Below are 27,572 nucleotides of genomic sequence, written 5' to 3'. Positions count from 1 at the left end.
TATTTTTAACATAAAAATTGAACCGACTTCAAAAATAATAATTAGTAATTAGGATTAGGAACTCACTAAAAATTACAAAAAAATGTTAATATTTAAAATACAAAAATTAAGTTTTTTATAAATTCATATTCATATTATAGTGTGTTTATGTTGTGTGAGAAAAACACATGAGAAAAATACGTTTTTCTCACTCTCGTAGTTATAAGATCAGTTACAATAAATTCATACCTGATTTTACTTAAGTAACTATTATAATTAATTAACTTAGTAAAACTATTATAATTACGTTGTCGATGTACATTGTTCTATATTATTACCAAATAATGTAAGTCAATATATTTGATGGTACTTACTTAATTTGAGGATATACTAGTCTTATGAAAAATTACCTGTAACAAAAACAAACAAATGTAAGCATTATATTAAATACAGAAATATATAAAATTTCAAAAGGTGATTAAATAACCAGATCGCAGAGATCATAGTAATTTAATATGACACGTGCCTGTATAATAAGGTTTCATATAGATGAAGCATTAGAAATGTGGACTTAATATAGCTCGTAAAATGTGATCCAATAAATGTTATTCGACAATGTTAATGAAACCGTACTTTAGGTATATTTGATTAGCAATGAGACACAGTATGTACCTCGCATCATTTATATTTAAAATCTTTTGTGTATTGTACACATTAAATATTAGGGCGTATGCGTTTAGGTACTAATTAACTAATCAATTAATTAATGTCAATGTATTTTTTTAATTTAATAATATGTTATTACTAGTAGCTACCGGCTAACAATTTTTCTCTCTATACTATCTTAAAAATAAGTACTTATCTAGGAAGACTCATTGGTGCTCACATATTCTCTAATAAAATAAAAGTTAGTAGCAGTTTCAGTGTTTTTACAATTTAATGCACTTCACCACACAACTACACAAGATTACATGATTCGGTTCTCTTGACTCTGCGTCTTAGTTCAGTGTTGTCCAAGAGATGTATTTTGGAATTTACATGGGAGTGGAGTCCTCCTTCATGTTGCGAATCTGTATTCCTCTGTAACAATTGGAATCCGAAGGTTTAGGAGTAAGTAACAGTTTCTATAATATCAAGGTATATCCACAATACTTTTCCATTGTTGAGTAAGCTTCTTCTTGTTTAACTCTAAACATATTTGCTGAGATATAGGAGTTTAAGAGTTTGCATCCGGTAACATTTTATTAAATATGAATCTTGAATGTCAGACTTTATTAAAGGCTTCGTCCAAAAATAGCTGACATTTTTTATCTTTGTAGAGTTTTTTGGAATATGTTTACTTTTTAACACTTGCTTGCGATATAAGCGTGTAAAATAATGTATTAATGAATCGAATTATTACCAAGGTATGAATGTTTTAGATATACCACTTAAGATTTACATATGCTTTTGTACTTGTAAAATTATGCTTAAAATAGAAATAATGCGCAGCATTTCGTAGTTTTGAAAAGATGGGTTGTAATTTATCAGAAATCCGAACTAGAAAAGTGTACCTGACTTCTATAATACTTTAGAATAGCAGAGATTAGAATGGTTTCTGAAGAAATTTCAACAAAAATGTTTGGAAATCAATTATAAGTATGCTTCGTGCCGATACTGGGTGGATGACAAAATGTATGTTTTTGGTGAGAAATGTGGTGAGTAGACATTCACTGCTTTCTCCTATGTATATAGTAGGATATGTAACTTCTTTATTACTAAAACTGACCAGATGCTGTTAAATCACTGTAGTCAACAATTAATTCAATTGAGAAAATAGCTTGGCGAGAAAATGCCATGTATTGTGCGAGGAAGCAGGCAAGATGTATTACTACATGACAAAACTCGGATCAACGTAACTCCCTTATATATCAAAACTAAGCTAAAATTGGGTCTTGTTTCATTAAACAGTGATGCTCTGTTTGGATTATACTAATTGTCGACCATAAAATGGGGTTGTTGTTTCGATATTAGTGAGGGCGGTATATACTCAATATTTCATGCATATTTGGTCTTTCAGATGATTATTCACCATACCAAGTTCTCACTATCGACTCAAGTAAGTGACAATTTATATTAGCTGTATAACTGTTAATTAGCTAGTAGTTATTCAGTTTATACAGATACATACATGGAATACTCAAAATTGTATTTCGAGATTTGTTACATTTGTCTTCTTTGAACAAATTTGCTGCCGAGGCCTACCGAGCACTTTTAGAAAGTTATGGTGATACTGCTTCGTCATATCTCAATTGCCGGTTTTGATTTTAACGATTTAAAAGTGGTTGTTTTGATATCAATCATTTACACAATGAATTCAAGACTTCAACTGTTTCCTGATATTCACAGGCGGTGGCAAAAATCCAAAAGACTGGAAACGATGTGCCGTACGAATTGACTGAAAATGCTATTTTAGACCGTTTTAACATCATAACATGACTGGCGATGATAACTGTTTCTACTACGACAATCCCATACACAAGTCATGGGGTAGTTCAGCAGTGTCGCCTACGTCAACACCGAAGTGGAATATTCATGGCATAAAGTTTTGCTATGCATATGGTGGGAACAGCAAAGTGTACTGTATAACGAGCTACTCAAACCGAATGGAAATGTTAGTGCAGATGTCTAGCGAAATGACCAGAAATAGCGAGTTACAGACACACTCACATTCTTGCAATGAGAGTGATTGACCCACGTCAGAACAATGCCTACTTTGATTAAAATTTAACCTTAATATTTTTGTATCAAATACCGCAACAGCAGATATTTGAGTCAATTTTAACCACATATATAGTGAGCATTAGAATGTATTAATCACCAATTGGAAGATGATTATAATGTTTACAATTTTATTGTATATTTTAAAAAACAATTTATTTGTAACATAAATTCCTATTATTTTCACTATAAATTAATTATTAATGAAGCAAAAAATACTCTTAACCAAAATATGGTCTTAGACACCCCGTAGTATTTCAAAATACCTTTGTTCGAGTGCCATCTGTTCTATGATATTCAATGAAAAAGTAGAAAATTACGCGCATACGTCTGAATAGGGTCGAACACGAACAAGAAATTATGTAATGTACAGTAGAATACTTGAACAATATTTCGAGAACAGTTACAATAGAATTTCAGATTTAGCCTTTAAAGCAAATTTAGAAAGCATAACCAACAAATGACTGCGAAGTGTAAACAATAAGAAAGTTGCATATAAGGTGATTGAGTTACGTCATATATTCCTAATTTATTGTTACTAAAAAAGACAATGCTAAATAAAGTAATATATTTACTGAACATAAGGAGATGTTTGGTCTGTATTTTGAAATATTCATATTTGAATTATAACGATTAAGTGTAATAATATTTTTAAATAGCAGTACCGGCTAAAATTAATTTGAAAGATGAAGTACTTCCTTGATATAAACAAGAGTTCTCAACGGAATATGTCTGCCACTAATTCTTAATGCTAAGCACTTCCAATATGTATGTGAAGACAAATTGAAAAACGGTTATATGTTTGGTAATGGGTTCAAAATATAAACTTAAATAAACTTATATTTCTGCCTACATGTTCCTGTTACGTTAATATATTAAAACTTTCCCTACATTCACATGTGCTATTCCAATATCCTAAGTTCCTCCATATTGAATCACTTCCATATCTATTAAACGTCTACCTATAGGTTTTCGAGTGACACCATGCTACTATGCTACTATTTACGTTCGGCAATGACATTTTTACGTGCACTAATTGTAGAGACTATTGGAGTAATTGTTTCGACCATCATTATTGACAAGAGCATAATATATATAAAAAACTCGTTTGATTTTACTTTTACGGTTTAATAATAATATATAAGAAACGCTTTAACTTCATACCATCATCATCAATCCAAAGCCGATGCTCAAAGACCGTTCTTGCTTTGGACAATGTTATTTTCCAATGTTTCAGATTGCTTTCTATGACCTTGATTCATATCTTCATATCATATACTACGTCTTTCACCTAAAATGTTAACTTTTTGGTCACAGAAGTTTGTATCCTTATCTTTTCAATTGACAAACATGTCTGAATTTGTACACTGATTGTGCATCTTAAACGAATGATTTTATTTATAATGCGATCTTAGAGGGAACATGTAGAATTTCTTTTAAGCATCGCATTTGAAAGATTCTAAGGACTAACTTTAATTGGATCCTATTGAATTTACAAAAGCAGGCGATTCCTCTGTTGTCAATACTAGCCCAGTACTTTTTTCAGCTTTCGTGGCTCTGCTGTGTGAACTATATTATGAAGAATGCTAGCCTTACTATTTTAGCTATTCAATAGAAATCATTTATAATCAAATATTTGTCTATTTAACGAGGGTAAGAAATATGTTATTAAACCAAATTTGGTTGCATATTATTGGTTGAACCCAGGAAGAGTGGCATTATTGATATTTTGTGGCCACTAATGGACTTATTTGGATTTAGATTTATATCCACAAATAATTGATACAGCAAAGGAAATTATCCATAAATAATCAAAATTTGTATTCTCTTGAATAACGAAACATGCAAATCTACAGGCGTAGAATCAATAGCACCATCAAAATAATTACAAATGGATGTGATGAAATTAAGAAGAAAAATGGTATAAAATTAATCGCTTTTGAGAGTAAATTTGTAAATGAAAAGGAAGTTATTAGATAGACACATTGATTCCTTAAAACCGCTTCTCATTTTAATATAAAATATATTCCATTATATTATAAAGAACATATTGTGAATTAAAAAAAAAAGATTGTGCTTGATTAATTAAATTAAATACGATACTTCGTATTAACACCAGTATTTAATGCAAATTTATTATAATCTATTAAGTTGTAAAAATTATTTTTTCAGAATTGTATTTACAGATTGTGTATATTTACACAATATAATATCTTCATATTACAAGTAGCGTTGCTGCGATTTTTCCTTTATTTGAGCATACGTAGTTTTTAAAACAAAACTTTCTGCAATTGCAACTTCTGTAATCTATATAAATATTTAATTTATTAAGAATATGTGATGTAACAATGAAGTATAATATGTGAATGTAAAATGAAACTAGTCTAGAATTTAATGAAACTCTATACAATACAAGAAATATAAATGTTATGATGATTCAGATCATATCAATTGTTGCGGTTTAGTACATATCAGTTTATTTATTTATATACACATAGCTGAACATACAATTAATTTAAACACATATTACATGTTTTCCATTATTTAATATTAAGTATCTTTTGAATTAGTATAAATATGTATTAGAAAGTATTTAATTTAAATATATCTACTTTTACTATTTAAGTACGAATGTGTTTTAATTTACAAATTTAAACTTTTACATAAAGATTATTAAAAGATAAAATATATATAAAAAAATTGTTTCTTACAATATAAATAATAGTGTGTCTTTTGGCACCATTGTGGCTTAGGAGTTGTTACATACATTTAGTTAAGTAAGCTTGCCAAAGTTAGATTTGATTATGAAAAGCTGTTTTGCAAAAAAAATATTGTTAGAAGTGTGTTGATTTTACATATAATAACAATTTAGTTTTTTAATCATTTTTTAAAACGTTTATTATTAAGTTCTACGAATTTCGTTCGTTCTTGTTACTAATTCATTCTGTTTGTATCATAAATGGATGAAAATGATATTGTAGCATTAAGGAAACAAATAAAATTAAAGCTACAAAATAAAAAAAAATAAGAAAAAACAAAATGACATCACCATTGGGCAATATTTTATTATTACTCTCACGATAGTGGTATTCGAAAATATATTATTAAAATATGATAATAAGATTATAAATATAAATTAGTTAATTAATAATGAAGAGGTTAAAAACATGTTAAAGAAAAGTTTTAATTTTGAGACTTATACATTCATAATAACTATGTACAACTCTTTATTTCAGTTTTATAACGGAACAAGAACAAGGGGTGTTAAGTGGAGGGTTGATGATTTTTAGTTATGCCATGTGTTTTGACCCTTCTTGCTCGGTTGAGTCATAGTCCCAGACATATTTACTTTTGACATGGTACATAAAATATAACACGATGAAAAAAAGGTATTTTTGTAACTTGAAGAATTAAGTAAATTGGCAGAATGAATTTTATTCAACTTTTTTACATTTTATCCTAATTGTTCAAGCAGCATATGGATTCCTTACTGAGAAAATGATCGATCGATGTAACTTCTGGTCTGTGCATAGTAAAGTGAAGTGTTGGTCATGAGTCATGTTCAGAAAGAAGTGGTAATCGAAAGGAGCGATGTTTGGCAAATTCTGTGGATAGCGTAAAAATGTCCATTTACGCAGTTTTGTGTAAAACCCGGATTTTACTGTGACTGAACATTATCATATTCTTTTTAATTGAAGTTCGATTTGAGCTTTCAATCTTATATCTGCATAAACTCTGCGCCTTCCACGATGTGTTATCTTCGGCGTAACATTTAAATGATACGCTAATGATACGTATTCGGCTTAGAACGCGAACTTCGAAAAATAATAAAAAAACCTTGTTAAAAATCGTTGATAGTTGAAGGTTGTGTTGTTAATAATCTTACAATACGTCTTAAATGAGATAATTTCACTTATACGACAGTTTCAAAATATACAGATAAATATAATGTGGCGACCGCCACGACCCTTTAGGCCACCACCAATTCACCATCAACAACTACAAAGGTTGGCAACGCCGGTGGATTGGTACCATGCAAGTTCCAGGGTATAAAAGACCATCACGACGACGTCTCGCTCTTTTCTTATCACCGTCCCCCTGTAACAGTACCACTTCCACAGCGCTACCGTACTTCCTTCACCTTAACCTAATATCCTGTCCATTCACCCATCGACCACATGTATCAATCGTAAGTTAGAATAAACAACTTTGATTCAACCAGTGTTTTTAGTTCCCGTGCAAATTCCTTCCAAAGATAGTAGTGAGTGTTCTGACAAATAATCGCCGCGGCAGCCACACATTTCGACCGACTGACCGACCCGACGAACATTCCTACAATAATAATTTAATTCATATTATAATGCCATAATAAAAGTTAAATAAATATATATGAGCTACTACAATGCACTACTTAATACATTGTTATAAAATATTTTTTATAAAACTAGCCTCTAAAATTAATAACAAAAAACCATTTCCAATTTTTAGGAGATTCTATTAAATCGTTTGCTTCTTTCCATAGTTTTAATTAAAATTTACCCAAATTCAATTAAATTTTAATAACGAATCAATATCTACCCGATTGTGTTCACAGTTTTAAAATAGAAACGAAAAAAATTATGAAAACGAATGGTAAATATTAACGTACGTATCAAACCCCGAGTGAATACCGACAAACAGTATAGCAACGAAATACCACTATGTACGTTAATTATACACGGAAGGTAGTAGACCGAAATTCCTACCATTACCATAATTTTTGTTAGTTGCAGTCGTATTTTTTGTATCAAAACCGAATGCGGACGGAAATCGATAGGCATTTGATTCGTGAGAATTTCTATCATGGAAAAAATACAATAAAATGTCATCCATCGGTGAAAAAACATTGTTTAAGGTCTCTGAATTATCATTTGTTTTTATTCATTCATTTTTATTTCTAAGTGTCTATCGTAGAATAAATACTTTGTAATGTTAAAATCACAACAAATTAGGATAATAAATAAAAAATAGCATATTAGTGTCAATTTATTAAGATGGCAATAACAAATAATAATAACAATGTTCTAACAGTAATATATGACAATAATTTATACACTTTAAAACATTGTTATTTGTACTTATTACTATCTAATAATATTATATATTCTACATAATAAATTGTTGTCATACTCAATCCATAACTTGCATTTGAGCTAAATAAGTTAAATTCTACTTTTATATAGGCATATTTAGTGACCCTGAAAACGTAGGCCAAGTCACAGTGTAATATTTGATATTACTTGGTTACGGTTTTTTCATTTTGGTCAAAATTAAGAGCATCTGTTTCGTATATGCTCTTCTAATGTGGGAACTTACGATAGCAATGTTTTGATGCAAGTTCGAATATGACAATGTCTTACCATAGCTATTATTAGCTAAAAGATATTACTGTTTTTTTTGCACTGTCTCCAAACAAACATAAACCATTCAATTACGAAGATATTATGAACATAGCTTGAAAACTGGCTTGATCTAAATCTGGCTTGAATCTTGTTAAATATAAAAATGCATCCGATAGTTTAGGGAAACTAATATGTTTGAGATATTTATATGTATAACCAGTTTTTTGAGGTTTCGACACTAGCGATTAAAGTTGCTTAAATTCCTAGGATCTTATTAGCAACCTGGTTTTCATAATTAACTTTGAAGCCATAATGCTAAACAATATAAATAATTAACAAACAGAATATTTCATATAATTACTTTCTTTACACGAATATATAATATGTATTAACATTATATATAATATGTATTACAGACTATTTCATAATAAGAAAAACTTTTGGAATGTTATGAAAAATATAAATAAATCTTAATTAAAAATATTTTTAAATATTAATATAAATAGTATTCATTATGATGGAAAAAATTTAAATAACTAAAATTTAACGCCAAATAGCAGATAAAAATGTATAAAAGAAATGAAAATAAAGTATTCTACATGAAATTAGTAATACAATATAAAATATATTAAATAATATCTAATCATATTAATGCATAAGTTAAGGATTTGAATCCTATTTAGGGTATTTTTATTTTATGCTTGTGCAATAGAAAAGAGTTTGTAATCTGACAAGATAAATAACTATCTCAGTCATTCCGGTAAATAACTTGGTAGGCCTGAAGGTCTTCTAGAATATTTTTTTTTTGTCGATATCTTGCCAGCCTGTAGGATTAATTCTGAAGATCATGGCTCGATACCTACCTACTACGCAGTGGTCCAGATAAACTCTAGTTGGTTAATAGAAGCGTAAAATATGATTAAAAAGACTGGACATTTCGGTTTATTAAAATGTATGATTATAGTACTTTATTACTAAAAATATTTTACTTTATTATGTTTTACTATAATTATTAATATATTGGCAAATAACAATCGTGGTTTCAATGCACTCTAACACGAAAATAATGTTAATAAATATCCTATTGTTAAAATAAACAGTATATTTGCAAGTAAAAGTCGATAGATAACATCTTAAAAGCAGAGTAACCACGTAATTTCATTATAAAAGTAGATTAAACATATTAATCGGTTTAGCGCTAGAATCTTACACCATAATTTAGTGTAAATATGAAGGAAAATCGAATGCAGTTGCGCAAATATATTGCTGGGACAGTTGTAGTTGTACCAATACCATATATGGTTAATCGTTTAAAATATAATAAATTATAGCTTATAAAATATAACAATAGGCAATAACAAGGTAAGAACATTACACCTTTAGCCTCTATGAGGAACTGATATCACAGAATATTAAACCGAAAATTAATTGGATAGTGGTACTGATGCTGTACTTCAAATTTAGACACAAGCTGCTTTGATTAAACTTGGGCTTTTATTTAAACATTATCTTTAAAAGATATCTCGGTATTTTAGTGGATTTGGTTCTTCCTGATAAACCACGATTCTTCAACTAAAATATTTATCACAGGTTTGCAGATTTACTACAGCTGCAGAAGCCAATATTTTATCATAGCTATCTAAGAATAAGGTAATAATTAATTTGAATGTCTAAGTAAACCTTGCCATATAAATATTTATAAAGTTTCTGAATTTCATAATAAAATAGATTAGAATGTTCCAAATATGATTACAATAACTTGGTGCAATGAATGGATAAGTCAATGTTATTAACATGAAGGAATATATTAAGGTTAACATTTTTTGGGAACATTAGGAACCATGTGTCAAGTTATCGAACTGAACAAATGATAACCAGAAAACACTGTATCTGGTGAGTCTGCTGGGTACGGTAAAACTTCATATTAGAGCTCTAATAGAGGATCCTTCACAACTAATCCAACGTGCGGCCTAGCTTTATCACATCAGAGGCTGACTTTACATCTGTTATTCACTAATGCTAGAATTTTGTGCAATGATGCCCTGTTCAATTTATTTAATAACGTATATTTATTTAGTATATCTATCGCAGTTTTATTAGATTCTTTCGTGTCCAATAGCATATAAACGCCTGAAAATCAACTGATAAGCAGTCTGAAAGTTCTTTGAGAGTTTGAGCTGTGTATTCTTCTAATAAGCCTTACAGTTCATTGTCTTTAAATTTTTCACCCAAGTTCTTTGTCGTTGGCGTCAAGATCAGTACTTTTAAACTGTAACAGCATCACCATAAATAAGTTTCTAAGTATTCGGGCTACAGAACAAGATTTCTTCAAACAAATCAAGAAAAGTAATGAATGTAGAAATTGCGACTTGAGCGTTCTATGATAAGAAATACGTAAGTGTTTTATACTACAAAAGTGATTTTTTTACTCAGTATAGTATATTACTCTTATAGTATTATTATAACTTGCTAATTGTTTTTTAATATATGATAATAAAAAATAAATCATGTAGTAATGGTAGGCGACTACTCTAACTTGATAGAAAGAGATAGCTGAGGATATTATATCAATAATTAAATTAATTTAAGATATACAATATATCAACGCTATTCAAAAGCAATAGCTAACAAAGCTAACTAAAGATACACAAACCGACTTGTTTGGCGCAGTGGTAAAGGCGATAGGACCGTCCTCCGGCTGTTGCAATAGTCGCGAGTAAATGTATGTTTGTGATTGTCCTTAGGCAAGAGTGTAAAATCTGACAAGGAAAATGATCCCAGTCACGCCAGTAACCAGACTGGGTAAGACTTAATACCGAGGACCGTGGATCGAAGCCTACGTTTAACTGTAGGTCCAGACCATAAACCCTCGTTGGTAAAAAGGAGACTTAAAAATATAATAAGCATCCAACAACAGATATCCTCGACTATATTATTTATAAGAAACTGTTCAAATGGATTCCAAACGTAGCTCGCTTAAACTATAAATTCACCAGGAAAAGTTAATTAGATATTCTATTCTAATAAATAATCCTCAAATAACAACGCGTTGCTGGTTCCCAACTGAAATACAGAATATTTACTATATCTATATGGGTACAAAGCATGTTCGTTGTATTTATGCCATAAAATCAAATAACGAATATTGATTTTGTAGTAACGGATATAAAGGTATGGGTAATTAATAATGCGACAAGTTATCATCGACATTTATATCGAGATTTCAAGTTATACTGTTTCTTAGAAAAAGCATTTTTTTTTGTTATATTTTAAAGTCTCCTTTTTACCCAGTTGGATTTAGCGATTATCGCACCAGTGCACCATCCTGATACCTTGACCACTACGGCTACCGAGCCGGCAATATTTTAAATTGAAGATAATATTATACTAAAAATATACCTTCTCAGAACAAGAATAAAATAGCAGTAATTATATCTTTACATTAAAACTTTTATATTAAGATTAATATTAATAATTATTATTTTATATAAAGTGTCCTAAACTTGCTGAATGTAGATACAGAAGATATTAAAATTTTTTATGTTGAAAAATTATCGATATAATTATGGACGAACTATTATTAAAACAAATAACCATTTATACATACATATATACAACAAATTCAATCAAGATTAAAACTGTTCTAATCATTCTTGTCTAATACATCTCTAGCATTTTGTATACATAAAGCTTTTTCCGAAGCTGGTTTTTAAGATCTACAAAGAAGTTATTTACTAGATCCATCATCCGTTATATTGTCGGAAACGGCCGAATAGTATATTAAATCATCAAAACATTGTTTTAACATAAGCCGACTAGTAAGCTCTGAGTGGAAGCGACATTTATTTCCAGATATCTGATCTAAATGTTCGTGAAGATGTAATTAACATGTTCCTTTGATATATTTAGTATCTGTTATACGAGAGCGACACGATAAGTACTTAACCTCATCACCTCAATCACAAGATAATTTCGTATTGTGTAGTACATTTTCGAAGACAGACACTGCCCAAATTTCAGCCGAATCGGACTTGTAGTTTTGTTTTGTTCGCATATGGAAGCAGGAGGGTCCACGGATTTTAGAAAAATGGGAATAGAGCAATAACCGTCGGTGAATCGATTCTTGTTTTTGGAAGGGAAATCGCACAACGTAATCAGAGTTCTTGAATTTCGTATGCGGTTACTTTTCTTTTTCAATGGGGACCATAAAAAATGGCTTAACGAAATTCAACATTATCGCACGTCGGTTTCTGATAACCCATGCCTAGGTGCCCCAAAAATCGCTACCACGGAGAATAACATGTCAAAAATCCACGATCTCGTATTGGCAGGTGCAGATTGAAAGTGCGCGAAATAGTTGAGACAGTAGGCCTGCTTGAAATTTTGGGCATGAGAAAGCTGTCGATGGATGCCGTGTTTGCTCACTCCGAACAACAAGCGCAACCGTGAGACCACTTCAGATTAGTGTTTGACGCTGTTTAAGCGCAATCTGAAGGAGTTTCTGCGTCGTTTCGTGGTCGTCGACGAAACATGGATCCACTGGTACACAGCAAAGACCAAGGAACAGTCGAAACAGTGGATTTCATTCGGCGAACGTGCTCCGAAGAAGGTGAAGACTTGAGACTTGCAAAAATTTGAGTCATCATCGTCGCCACGGAGACCCGGTTTGCAGACTTGCAGAAAAAACGTATTTTTTAGACGGGTTAAAGAATCTGGAGCATTGCTAGGTCAAGTGCAGAAACAAAATAACTAATAAATACTATCGAGAAAATGAATGGTTAAGTTCTGATAGTTGAGGTAAGTATTGATAATTAAAAAATTAGAATCAATATTTTGAGTAATTTTTAGTCAATTATAAATATTACTGTAAACATTTATTATCTTGTAGAGCATTGTCCTCTTTAAGAAAATGTTTTCTGCCATCTTGCTGGGAACATTTTAAATCCTACACCAGAAAATTTAAATTATCCATAATAATACGGAATAACATATATTTAAAATGGATTTGATAAGTTAGGTAATCTGTGATAAATCCATGGAAATTAATTTAACTTCTAGTACTATATGCGAATTTTTCAAAATCAAAAAAAAAATCACTGAACTTAAACGAATACTGTCACTAACACCGAAAATTGCGTTGGTACATGAATCAAGTGTAAGGCCATTATCGTTTAATTCATTGATTAATATATGCGGAAAATCACTAACAACACCAAACACTAATCAGCCTCGAGTGCTATTTAGGACCTATGTTTAGTTGATCCAGCTTTTTTACAGTGCGGTATAATATGTATTCAGATCCCTTCTCCTGTATAGATGGTTTTCCAAAAGTGATCCTTCCCTTTCTACCGCAAGATGGTCGGCTCTTCGTTACCTTCGATTCCCATGTGGTATGGAAGTAGGGAATTCCACATGTAGGTAATATTCTTGCCACTATTACGAGCGGCAGTATATAATTCCCTAATGTACACTGTCAGTGGATGATGTGTCTGTGCCGATTTTAAGCTCCCAAGGGGCTCATAGAGTCAATGATGATTACCACCAAGATCATATCTGGACTATCTTGAACGCATTTAAGAGCATTGGATATGGCCAGCAATCGACAGTAAAATACTCGTCAAAGAGGGCAAATTGTAATGTTCTTCCTTCAATGTTGAGGTGCATATTCTCTATATTCATTGTTCTAGATTCATCAGTGTAAATCTAAAATCCCTGTAATTTAATGTTTTGTCGATTTTTACATATTTAATACACGTATAAATTACTTTTAAAGTTTTATTGTGAAAAATCGGTTAACGTATTTTATTTTTATTCAAAGTATTGGCTATCGATAGAGGCTACTTTTTCCCATTTTGAAGACAATTTACGGATTTCACCTCGAAAGAACCATATATCTTTAGAGATTATCCACGAATCGATCAATTTTTGATATCTTCATAACTGAAGCGTTGCACGGACAGGTCACAACTCATATGTCGGAACAAGCAGTAATCAGAAGAAATACCTTCTGGAGAATATAAAGCGGATGGGGTAGTACTTCTCATTTTAATGCTTCAAGTATGTTTTCACCGGTTAGCCCAGTGCTCAGTTCAAACGTATCAATTGTAGTTGATAGCGATCCTCACTGATGGTTTCATCGAGTAATGTCGTCAAATTCACGTCTTGAAATTTTTAGGCTGTCTTAAACGCTCTTTGTTGAAACCAGTGTTAATACGTTGAAATCGATGGAGCATGGTTTCCATAAGCTTTATACAGCATCCGATAACATTTAGCCGCCTTTTTCTTCAAATTGAACTGAGAAATATATACTTCAGACATATTTATCGCAATGAAAACATTTTTTGTTCACAGTTTAACGAAATGACACATACTGAAATGTAAGACTTAACTTTTATAACATGAAGTTAGTTACAGATGTGCACGAAGCGCTTTAATACACAATCTGTTGTAAATCATTTAAAATTAATTTGTAGGCGTGATATTAATTGGACTGATTTGATATCAAAAGTACAAAATAATTACTAAATATTTTAAATACCAATATCTACAATATATAATTTAAAATAAGACTCAAACTTATATCATTTATAGACATGTTGACGATGAAATGGGCCCAATTTATTTGTTGTTGTGATTTAATAGCCAACTATTCTTCAAGGATAACTTCATTAAAAAGCGTAGTACATGTTACATCCGACGTTATTACATAATTAACACTATATTAAACATATGATCACATGATCTCCCTTGCATGTATAATAATCACTATAAACATTAACCAGACGGTCACGATATCATAATATCCAACGAGACGGCGACGATCATCAAAAAGATTCTCGCACGTTTATTACATTAAAAGTCTTCGAAAGAAAACGGAAATTTTCTAACCTAAACCCTAATAATAAAACACAGCCGGCAGCAGTGCTCTTCCTGTAGTGACGGGTAAAACGAAGACGGTGTTTAAATATTTAATTTTACGTTATAATTTCTTCGGACAGTTAAATTGATGTAAATTGTAAACAATTTCCGTATCTCTTATCGAAATCCATCAACAAAAGAACTCGCTTAAAGTTAAAAATCTCCGAAGGTAAGTGCTGTCGTTATTCATCGATACTACGTATAACAATGAAAAATTTTTCCAATAATATTGAAAAGCTAAATCAGATTTATTCAAAAATAATAAATTATAAGCCTACACAATTATTAGTGTAGTAGTATGCGTTAGTTAGTTGTATTCACTCTCAACTATAAATTATTAATCAAACTAAATATTCGACAATTCGTGAAATTTACAAACTGACAAAAGTCTAATTGTGAAATAGAAAGATCTGTCCTTATCTGGAGTGTTTACTAGTAAAGGAGTATAATATTCATAATTACGCGAGATCCTAATCCAAAGAATCTTGGGTTCATTTTAATGACATTTAAAAAGAAAATCTTTTAAGTATGTTCAGCTATATTCTTAGACGTAGCACAAGTCTTCCATAAAGTATGGCATGAAGGGCTTGTTAATCAGCTACAGAAAGTGTTACCGAAAGAGCACAACGAACTATCAGAAATCTTACATTTCAGCCAGAATGTTTCGAGTCAAACGAGAAGAAGCTTATTATACAAGAAAAGAAGCTAAAGCAGGTATACCACAAGGAAGTATATTGAAGCCAGTTATTTATCTACTCTACACATGTGATATACCACAAATGGAAAATAAAGCTGGCTACATTTGCTGATGACACTGCGTTTCTTGTTATCGAAGACAATAGCAAAGAAGCCATATGAAAATTACCACAGGCAATATAAATAATTGGGCTCAAGCCTGGAAAATAAAAATTAATGAAAGTAAATATGTGCATGTGCAGTTCTTTTATAATCAAACCGCACAAGCACAAATAAAAATGAATAATACTGTTATTCCATATAGCAAAAACGCAAAGTCTCTCGAATAAATCTTGATGCAAAACTTCACTGGAAAAACATCTAAAAACGAAAATGAAAAAACTGGAGTTAAAATATAGGAAAATTAATTAGTTAATTGGAAGAAAATCCCAATTATCAGTACACAATCAAACCTGATTACAAAGTCCTAAGTACTGTAGGTGCACCCAGATACTACAGTCTGATTACTTACATCGAGACCTTCAGATATCGACTGTCACTTAGGAAATCAAGATAATCACAAGTGACATAAGAAGAGATTCTACTCTCATGCCAATATCAAAGTATTACAACTCTTGGATAACACCAGAACAAGGCACAGACTTGAACCATTTGTGGTGTGGCGCATTTAAAAAAAAACAGTATTAATACGTTGGAATTAATTGTGTTGAAATATTATTACACCAGAAATTAAAGATTGGGCTGATGGCCCTCCTAGATATATATCTAGATTCAAGTTATTGTAAAGACAAATTATAGGTTAGCAGTTTTGACAACTCATTTTGCAGCCAAGGTTAGTACAATTTCACTCTCCCTTGCATCTGCTCGATGTGGTTTTATAGAAATTTGAACTTTTTAAATCGGGATCAGAAAAAAAAACTTGATTGTGTAACTCTAAATGTGGGTTGTTGATTAGATATTGATATTGTACAATCTATTCTCTTAAATTTAAATTATTAGTGTTATTTTGTCGTTTTAGTCAACCCATAGTTACCGATTATTTCTGCGTTTTATTTACACTGATCAATATCTTCTGTTCGTCTTCGAAGGCGTAGTATTTTTTTAAATAAATATAAGTAACTATCCAATTAAAAATAACAGGAATGTAAACAAAATGTTACTAATGTAACTAAATACAATGGAAATAAAACTGACAATGAAAATATTTCATAACATTGTGATATATTAGCAATGTTATTTTTATTATTCAATATATTACAAATTAGCACACAATATAGCCCATGAAAAGGCGAAGTCCCCAAATATCTGTGCGGCTGTATAAATACATTCGTTTTATAGATATTAAGTTCATTTCTTGATAAATCGCTAAAGACAGCGCGTTTTTAAAATTACAAATAACACATCAATAAAATATTTTGGATAAATCACTAAAATATTTGTTACCATTAAAATGTTACTCTGACTAATATACGCCTGAAATAAAAAAATATAAAAATTCTTAGAGCCTTATCACAGCCACATACCTGGCCTAATTGTGAATCTAAACCATTCTCGAATCAACAAAACACACCAAGAATTCCATCACAATAGGTCCAACCGTTTAGAATGTGAAGAATTATATTTAGAGATATATAATAATCCATATATAATATTTAAAATATAAAGTTCTACAGCTTAAATTAAAAACAGCCTATAAATAAAACAGATTCCTTCGATTTTTATTTTTTACTTTATTGTAACCGCTATAATTAAAAGTGGATGTCAAATATTGTATTAAAAGAAACTGTTATTAGTAGGTAGGTTTTTCAAGATTTAATAATAATGTAAAAACAATTGCTTAATATATAGCATGATAAACTAGAAACTGTAAACATAGGAAATAAAAAAGATAACTGTTCTATAAATATAAACAAAACAATATGCTTCAATCTCTATAGAATTTTCAAGAGATGCAGTATAATTAAAAATTCACAAAAACAAATATTATTTCAAATTAAAATTATTATATGTTTAATTAATATTTTTGTCAATAAAAAAACCAAAGAGTTTATTATTTTTTAATAGAAAACTAGTATAAGAGATAAGCTTAACAATAACAAAAACACCAAGATATACATATGTAAGTCAATTCATGATGAACAGTAAAAACACTACAGAGTTTTGGTAAATATTAAAATAATTCATGAATCACGAGTTTGGTACATATTGTAACAGTAACCAAAATAGAGCTTTATTTAATTTGAAACACTATTGATTTGATACGTATTAACGAACAAGGGCAGATGGGGCGAAGTATTTTTAATCTGGCGTAAGGGGTGATACACGAGCTTCTGAAATAGATTAATTTAGAATGAACCTAATTACATCTGAGAGAATAGACATCGGAACAGCTGTATAAGATACTGAAATTTCCATTCATTACTGTATCGTATTACATTTATAATAGGGTTGTTATTCATTAACAATGAGTTCAATAACCTCAAGATATAATATAACCTAATTTTATTCAACCAATATAACCGTAGTTTCTTAGCCTGTTCCTCTATTATTAAAGTTATATTTGTTTATACAAAAAAGTAAACAAAAGGAATGAGGGTATTCTTTGATATATAAGTTCCGGGAATTTTATGAATTGGCATACAACAATAATACTAGGGACAGGTAGGTACCAGGTAAAAAACAAACTTTTTCAGGTACTATTAAGGAACAGGGCATTGTAAAAAAATTAAAATATTAACAATTATATTTTATGAAAAATATAATTAATCCAAATATTCCCTAAACACTGTATAATAAAACAATAAAAAATAAACTACATTGTTAATAAGACAATAGATATTATTTTGTAGTTATTTCGTCACTACCTGTTTGCAATTTCTTGGTGATGTCACAAGTTACTGTTTGTTGTTCGATGTCAGATAGCAATTAACCTAGGGAGTTTGCCTTCTTCTTATATTCATATTCACTATATAGCTTTGTTAATCTACTGGCAATATTTAAAATTGATAGAATTATTAACCATATACAAATGCTAAACATGAACCGCTCAAAATTGCATTTTAGCAAGGTAGTGTAGTGCTAAAAGTGTAGTAGTGCACCTGACGAAAAAAAAAATGTATATATAACATAAGGTATATATAACATTTTATAAATTATTAAAAAAAAATAACCGTTATGTCTTCAATTACAACTTCAAGTAAAATTACTAACATACAAATTTAAGATAATCTTAAAAGGGTTATATATTATTATATGAAAATACAAGTGATTAGATGCGGGTACAGTTTGTTCGGTAAACATGTATAATGAATCGGTAAAGTTATTTTCGCCATCATTCGCATAGAACAGATGTTTTATAATATATTCCTAATTAAATTTTATCAATATCATATATAGTGAAATTATATATTGAATAATCAAAAGTAAAATAATTAATCAAAAATAACTAATGAAATATTGAAATGAAAATGCAAACGAATACAAATAACACAATTTCTTTCGTTACTTCCCTGCCTTCACCCCTAGTAATAAAATAACCTAAAGAAAAACACCGAAATCATATCTTCATATCTTCTGATGGTTCTAAGAGACATGATTATGTTGGATCGGCAGTTACGAACTTGGTGCAAAAACAACACTTTAGCCTACTCCTAGTGACTGGTATCCTGGCCGTGAAATTATGGGCCATCTTTAAGGCGTCAAAATTCATTCAAAATGAAAACTACACATTTTATATAACTGTCACAGACTACATGAGGTCCGTCAAGAACGTTAGTGACAATCCAAACATCCACAGGCCGAAGTCATTATGGATACATTTAAATCATTAAATCATAAATCTGTTTTATTCGTGTGACTGCCATCTCATACGGGCATAGAGGGCAATGAACGTACTTAGTATATTGCAGGAAGGGTATAGGAATTATGTAGTGAATGCCTTATTTTTGTATAAAGACCTAAAATGTCCATACGTTGGAACTGTACAAAAGGCTCGAACAGTTACGTTGCGATTTGGTGGATAAAATAAACTATAGGATATCAAAGGAAATTACTACGAACGACCATATATAAAGTACATACCTAGGAAAAGTTTGTCTGTATACGCCCGACTAAAAATAGGTTATTGTAGGATAACCCATAAGTTTCTTTTGAAGGCTGAACTTCCTCCGGTTTACACTGAATGCAACACAGCATTCACAATAAAACATAACAATATACATAAATTAAAGACTTGGAACAACTTGGATGTATATATAATAAACATGTACGCATGTGCTTTTGGTTTGTATTCTTACAATTTTAAAGCTATATATACATTTTATTTATATATAGACTTACCTGTTTTATATACAGAATTGTTATGGTTGTCCAAAATGGATAAACATTAAGATTATTTGAATGAATTATAATATGAAGATCTATTTTCATATGATTATGACAGTTTGTTTATATTCTAACCTCAACACATTGATATGCAAATATACAATAACAGTGTTTAAATATGTAGTGTTATAAAAGATAGTGCACCCTTCCTTCAAAATCAAGAACAACTTGTTACCGCGATAACAAGCTTAAATTATAATTAAATAAATAAATAGTTACGTGTTGTTGTTAAGGCACGTGCTTTTATGAGTAATTTATTCACAACTGAATACTAATTTGTGTACACTAAAATCGAGATCCTTACAATAGACTTGGTTATAATATAACGCTGGTAAACTGGTTTCGTCCTATTTGATCTGATACAGATGTTGAACTACCGTAAAGCACATTGTTGTATGTTGTTATCCGTTCTGACGTATTTACCACATTGAATGAGCAACTAGCAGAAAAAAAAACGAGACCTGATGATCATCCTCTCGCCAGAAACTACTAACCTCATTCCACATTCACACCGGCTACGGAGACTCCGTATACGTAATCCAAAAAGCACTTTCCAAAGCCATCTACGACGACGGCGTGTCACCCGCGTCGCACCTAAATTGATGTCAGTTGCACAACGGACACTCGTTGAAATAAATTCGGGAAACTCTTCGACGAAATGCACAACTCCGTTTAGAGAACGAAAATAACCACGCTCCCAACGATCAGTCTGTCAACAACGGACGCGTAACATAACCAAACGGCATCCGGAAGAGCTTTGGCAACGGTTCATGAACATCGCGATGTTACGGCGGGTTTGATGACGATGATAACGAATAAACTACACCACCGACAAACACGATCGGAACTGACTGGTGAACGAAGGCGACCGAAAAGCGATGAGGCCACGAACGCGACTGGTGGGGGAGAGGACGGTGGGCGGTTTGCGCCAACGATCATCGGAGAGTTCGCTAAATTGGCTTGTATGGCGCCCGCGCCTGGCACAAGATGACTAGGTCTGTACAAGAACCTTATTGAATTCAAATAAAATATCTTACCAGTAATAAAATTCACTATCATGTATATATTTATTTAAATTTATTCATATGGAAGAAATACTGAAATATCCTTGCTTGAAGTTCAGATAACCTGATGATCCAATAAAGTATCGAGGATATCGATTATGTGTTCCGAAATATCTACAAAAACTACATACTCATTTATACCTATTCAATGCTATACTTCCATAACGGCTTCTAAATTGACACTTTGTAGACTTAATGCTGATGACAGCGCCAAATCGCAGCCAACGTTAAGCAAAAGTAAAAAGAAAAATATAAAAGATAAAAAATACAGAAACACAGAAGAATAAATCGACAAATGGTGGATCTTTGGTGGTTAAGTGGTAGATAGATTGGAAATTAATAGTTTACTTATTGATTTGAATAGTGACTCAGAAAGTGACAATGACTGCATGAGATCCAATGCTGCCAAGTAAAAAAATAAGGCGATGAGAGTGGAAACAACTAAAGGTGAGTTTATAATGAACATAAAATTAATATATAAAATCGTATTGCAGAGCATGAAAGATATGTGTGTAATTGTTCAGAATGTTCATGAGCACTTGGTTAGAATATACTATAAAATGAATTTTTACAGATAGTAACAAAAGAAATTAAGGAGAAATATAGTGATTTACCAAGGACTTAACAAGAAAACACAGAAGCAAAGGCAACAAGAACTAAACTTAAAAAGGTAATTATGCTCTGTAATGAAAGTAAAATACATTACCTGGATAAGTATAATAAAACAAACTTTAATAAAATTAAAAAATATATAATATATATATATATATATATATATATATATAATATATATATATATATATATATATATAATATATATATATATATATATATATAATATATATATATATATATATATATATATATATATATAATATATATATATATATATATATATATATATATATATTCGTACCCTTTTGAAAATGCGTGAACTGATCAGCAAACATTAGGTAAGAAAATACATAGCACATTACGAGATGCATGAAGGAGGTTAATAAGTTTGATTAGAATGAAAGGCCAACCAATATTACACTGCGTAATTCAATCAATTGAATGGCGAAGGTTTATAAAAATAATATATGTTGAAAATCGTTCAGTGTTAATTTTCTGAAGCAAAGTGTGAGCCAATGAACATACCTGACAGTCGACGCAAAATAAAAAAAAAATGATGCACTATAAATATTTGATTTGCATATTCGGGATTCGTTAACAAGAGCTTCTTTAAAAAGTCTAGTAACAAGCCTCTGGTCTTTTCATTACATTAATTATTATTATAAAAGATATCGTCCTGGTACGGCTCTGGTTAGGTATATACATATAGGGGCTTGGTTAATATTAGAATCATATTGAGCCGGGAGGAACATTTTCTGTTTGCCGTTCAAAAGTCAGCAATTGTTTTTGTAAAATAAAATAATTTTAAAGTAAAAGTTTTTCATGTGTTAAACCCTTTAATCATATAGAGATTGAATTTATTCAATTAAATTGAATCAAATTAGTTATCAAGGAAAGAAGACTGGTTTATGTTTATTTTGCCGATCCTTTCGAAATTACTCGAAGTATTTCTTGGTATCACTAAGGGGAGTTCGGGAAAAAGTATCACAACTGCAGCGGTAAGGCCACAAAAGGTGGACTGAAAGTGCTCAGAGACCGCTAGTCAGTGGATTTATTCTATAAGTATTGCAGTGCAGTATGTAAGGTCACCAAAAATGGAGTAAAGTTGCTGTGAATTAATATAGTCCAGTGTAATTTAGGCAGAAGCTTGTAATTCAAAGTCTACGGCTACTCAAGGTGGATAAGAATTTGGAACCAAGGGCACTATTGGAACTCGGAGCCACCAAAACTTGGAAAATCATTACATACAGGATATACTGCGGAAATTTGGGTAAAAACAACGCAGTTAAAATAATTAAAGGCAAACTGGCGGACAATGATATAGTCGACATTCCCAAATAATTTCAATGTCTAGACGGAACAATGACCACGATACCTTCTTTAGTCGTTTCTTTAGGAGAGAGGTATCAGGGAGGGATGGTGTTAGGGTCTTATAGAAGGAGGAGGTAATACCATTATAAAATATTTTAATTAAAATTACATGTAAAACGATATTGGTATTATCTCTAAGACATGATAAAGTTATTTCAAGTTTCTCTTCGATATAATACTCAAAATCCATTATCGTTATTTACATTATCCGCGCAAACCATAAAAATAAATTTCTATCAAAGTATAGAACTATTTATCACACTTTACCTTTACTTATCCCCTTAAATGTGCAAGGTATATAAAACTCAGGAGAACTTATTTATTTATGGTCCCCCTATCCCCCATTATATTATATAAATGCCATTTTATTTTACCTGAAAGACTGTACGATAATATTAGGTATATAATGTATTTAATTTATGTCTATAAAGACTTTTGAATCTATAACTAATTATCGTTATGGTTTACTTTTTATTCATAAAATAAACTATACTTCCGGCTCATGTGGTCATAATTGGCTAACGTTCTTCATACATCAAACCTCGGAAAGTATCTTCTTTGTAATTGTGGATTAAACGCTTATTATAACCGACTTATGTTATAGGTAAACTTTTTTCTAGTGCAATCCAATTGGGTCGAATATTAAGTGCGTGGAAATATTCTGATCACCATTCTGACTTTACTTTAGTACTTCACAACATATGGTATTGTCATGTAGTAGATAGCTTTGTATCTGTTGCTCATGTTGGGCTTTTTGCAATAACGCAACGATGGTAGACATCTACAGTAACTTTATATGGCTATGGGTAAGTAATTTTATATGGCTTTAATAGCTCATAACATACCACATCTTGTCGATCTCACCATATGTATGATCCCATCATTTTTACGTTTCGGGATATCAAGTAGATCAATTTTTAACAGTCACAATACGCCATAGAAAACTCTTTACTATCAAGCAATGAAGTCGTTATGTTGAAACAAATAAAAAAGATGGTTCAAAATGACATTTCCAGTTAATACGTGTGGTATCTTTGGATCTTTCCATTGCATATCTAGAAAAAGTTGATTCATCAACTATTAATATAGATAGATAGATAGTTCATTGAGATTTTGTTGGGGTTTCGTCCAATTATTATTGCAATTCACCATTGAGATCAAAAACCGACAATTAGGATATGACGGAGCAGCATCACCATAATCTACCTATGTTATGTATGTTACGTAGAGAAATGTTAAAAGCATTGAATCGAGTTTAAAAGTTTTGTTAAAAGGTTGTTTACGACTTGTTTAAATTTATAATTCATTTTCAACAATAGATCCCGCTGATCAAAGTTCATGCAAATAATTATATAATAGCCGACTTGGTAGATCTACTGTTGCGATAGCCGTGGGATTGAATTCTGTTGGGACATGGTATGGTTTTATGTTTGTGATTGTCTATATGACAAAAAATCCGATAAGGAAAATAATCCCAGACATGCCATTAACCAGGTCGGGTGTCTTCTGGGATTGTCTCTAAGTTGGTCACTCGCCAGTCAGTAGACTTAATGCCGAAGAACGTGCTTCGGAGCTCACGTGCAGAAGGTTCGGTTCAGATAAACCCAAATTTGTAAAAAAGAGACAATAAAATATATAAAAAAATATTTTATCTTTGTTTACTTGTGCTTTGTAGAATTATTAAGAATCTAAATGCTATGTTAATTTATTTTGCGACACTATAAAATCCCTCTTCTAACATATTGTTTACTAATTACTAAATTTGCTACTAAATATTTATAACGATTTTTACTTGGTTTAATATAAATCTTTCTAATTCTTCAATTACAATTATGTAAGATTAATTTATCAGTATAAATGTATTAACATAAAAGTAAAACATACTCCTGATACCTATAAATTATTGTAATATTGCTTGCTTTATATTAACGTGAAAATTGATCTTATCAAGTAGAAAGCATCGATTTTATTTAAATTAAAATAAATTGTGCACACATTTCATAGATCTAGGCATAAAAGGTATGTTATATATGTTATATCTGTGGAGATTTCTCATAGCCATAAATAGTAAACCTAAAATAAAAGTGAAAAATGAAAGTTTCCATTAGTTAAACAACTAATTGATAGTTTTTTAATTGATTAATTCTTTTTATATAAATAACATTTGTACAGCTGGCATTCGATATCACATATGCAAATATCTTAGTATTAAATTTATTAGGTGTAAGACTTGATATTTATAGATTTCTTCTTCGAGCATAAAATTACATTTAAAGTAGAAATCTTTTCGCGTTTTTTTTGTGGTACTATATTGATCGGATGGAGCCTTAAATTATAAACCTACACGAATTATATAACTTTTTCGCATTTATATGAATTGTAAGAAAAAAAATGTTTCAGAAGTACGGGAATCAATTTGTAACATTCGTACAAGTATTAATATAATGATCGATCGCACTTTACATAACCTTGAAAGTTTGAATATCAAGAATTTCAAGGTCGGCTGGATGAAAATTCAACAGCAGCAAATAATAGTTCGCATCTTAAATAGCTATTTCCAAATACGCACTACGAAATTGGATAAATTAATAAATATGGTTTTCACATATGTTTATTTTATTAATTACAACTTACATTAGATATGCTTAGTACAATCGTAATTTACTAATTAATTTATTACTACCTTTCTGTTCTACTTGCATTAATAGATAAGCAAGACGATTAGGGGATTAATTCATCAGTATGTATTGCCCAAATTAAAATAAAACTAAACTACTTAAGCTAAAATTAAAAATATACTATACAAATCAGTGTGGCTTGGTTCGCTTTAACCTTCGGGTTTTCTGCGTGTTGTCCAGTAGCTGTATCGCTTCGACGTTGCTGTGATTTAGCAACCTTATTTCATGTTTTAAGGCGAAATATTGGATTACTACGTATATCTATTTGATTTCGAGGTCATAGTGCAGCTCTTCGTTGGTTATGTAGCGATAATCATTGTTATACATATTAATCGTCGAACTATTTTTTGAGTGCGTTACAGTACGTTGAGTTAGTTTGATGTTTTAGTGCAATCCCATATTTGCACCCCATAGGCCCAAATTCGCTTTATGATTGACTGACAAATCAATATCATTTTTGAGTTTAAATCAAGTTGAGGGTATCTTCTGACTAATCAGAACAGTTGTTTGACTTTGAGTCTAATCTGCTCTGCTGTTTGTTTAACTTGATGTTTCCAATTTAACCTACCATCGATATGTATGCCGAGGTATTTAGCTTATTCTCCTTGAGGAATTGGACATCTGTCAAGTCATATAATTAGTATTTTGTCATTTCGCCGCAACGCAAAATTAAGAAGAACAGATTTGGTTACGCTGTGTTTTCCAGTTCCTAATCCATTTGTAGATCTTGATGACTGTTGAATTTTTTCTACAACCTTAGGCAGAGATATATCTTTTGCCATAATAATTGTCGTCGGAAAATGTTCCAAGGACTGTTTATTTTGATGTTGGGATATCAGCACTATCATCACTATATACAGCACATACAGGATTAAATTCTGAGATTGCTTCTTCATGCGAGACCTTAAATTTTCTTTCCTACAGTTGACAGTAATTCTGCAATCATTAATTTCAAATGCAAAATTTATTTCAACATGATAATTGCTTTTCGTAGCAGCTTTTTCAATAACCAATATGAAATATTATCAGTTACAGGAGCCTCTTTAGGAGGAGACCACCTCCTAAAGATCTAAAGATATAAAGATCTAAGAATTTCTGTAGGATGTTGCATTGGAGAAATCAGATTTACACCTACACCGGGTTGATAAACAGATAACATGATTTGAATGTATTGTATATTTTATATCATCTGGTTGGAATATGTTAGCCAAATTTTGTGCGATAATTCATCTTTTTCATCGTTGTTTCGAACTCATTCATTTCGACCATTTTCGACCCATTCATGCCGCCTATTAAGGCACTCTAATAATTGTTCTTTTAAATCTCCGAGTTGATTTCAATAGCGAGTAATCTTTGTTTGCTTCTGGACTTGATTCACTTACATATTTTTCGAAGGAACTGTGTTTATATTCTTTAATCTTTTGATTTCTCACATATATTGATAATGATACTTTGTGGAAAATTGTGACGGCCATAGAAAAAGTCGTGGGTATTTTCTCCGGACAAGGCAGTATATTAACACCAAAACACGGCGTCGATTTAAAAAAGGTCAATAAGCAATGCTACAGATAAACTGAACTCTTATCGCAAGCAGATTCTTTTTAACGTTAGTTAGGAAGTCTTTGTGCAAACTATAAGCTCAGCAGATTTGGCTCTACTCATTATTTGCTTCAGTTAAAAGTCCCTTGTATGTTAGGCGAAATATGGAGCAAGCTTACATGCAAGCA

The 27,572-nt window shown here is 30.9% G+C and overlaps 1 protein-coding gene across 6 annotated transcripts in view; it reads right to left on the bottom strand.

Moving 5' to 3' along the window:
• Positions 1 to 27,572, bottom strand: part of jvl (javelin-like) — a 317,251-nt gene that overhangs the window by 120,815 nt on the left and 168,864 nt on the right. The window contains exon 2 of one of the 6 annotated variants that reach the window (XM_076394244.1): positions 354 to 389. The exons of 3 other annotated variants lie outside the window; for them this stretch is intronic. Coding sequence is in view for 2 of the 3 variants with exons in the window: in XM_076394242.1 (XP_076250357.1) it covers positions 20,612 to 20,623 (12 nt within the window). In the remaining variant the exon portion in view is untranslated. Of the gene's footprint in view, positions 1 to 353; positions 390 to 20,611; positions 21,016 to 27,572 lie in introns of those variants that run through there. 2 more of the 6 variants (XM_076394242.1, XM_076394246.1) reach the window with 2 other exon arrangements.

This window comes from Rhynchophorus ferrugineus, unplaced genomic scaffold, assembly GCF_030347505.1.
Source record: "Rhynchophorus ferrugineus isolate W39M unplaced genomic scaffold, kcgeb_rfMv2 rfM2, whole genome shotgun sequence".
Lineage (NCBI taxonomy): Eukaryota > Metazoa > Arthropoda > Insecta > Coleoptera > Curculionidae > Rhynchophorus > Rhynchophorus ferrugineus.
The sequence above is the reverse complement of the archived record's forward strand: the minus strand, read 5'-3'. Positions and strand labels throughout refer to the sequence as shown.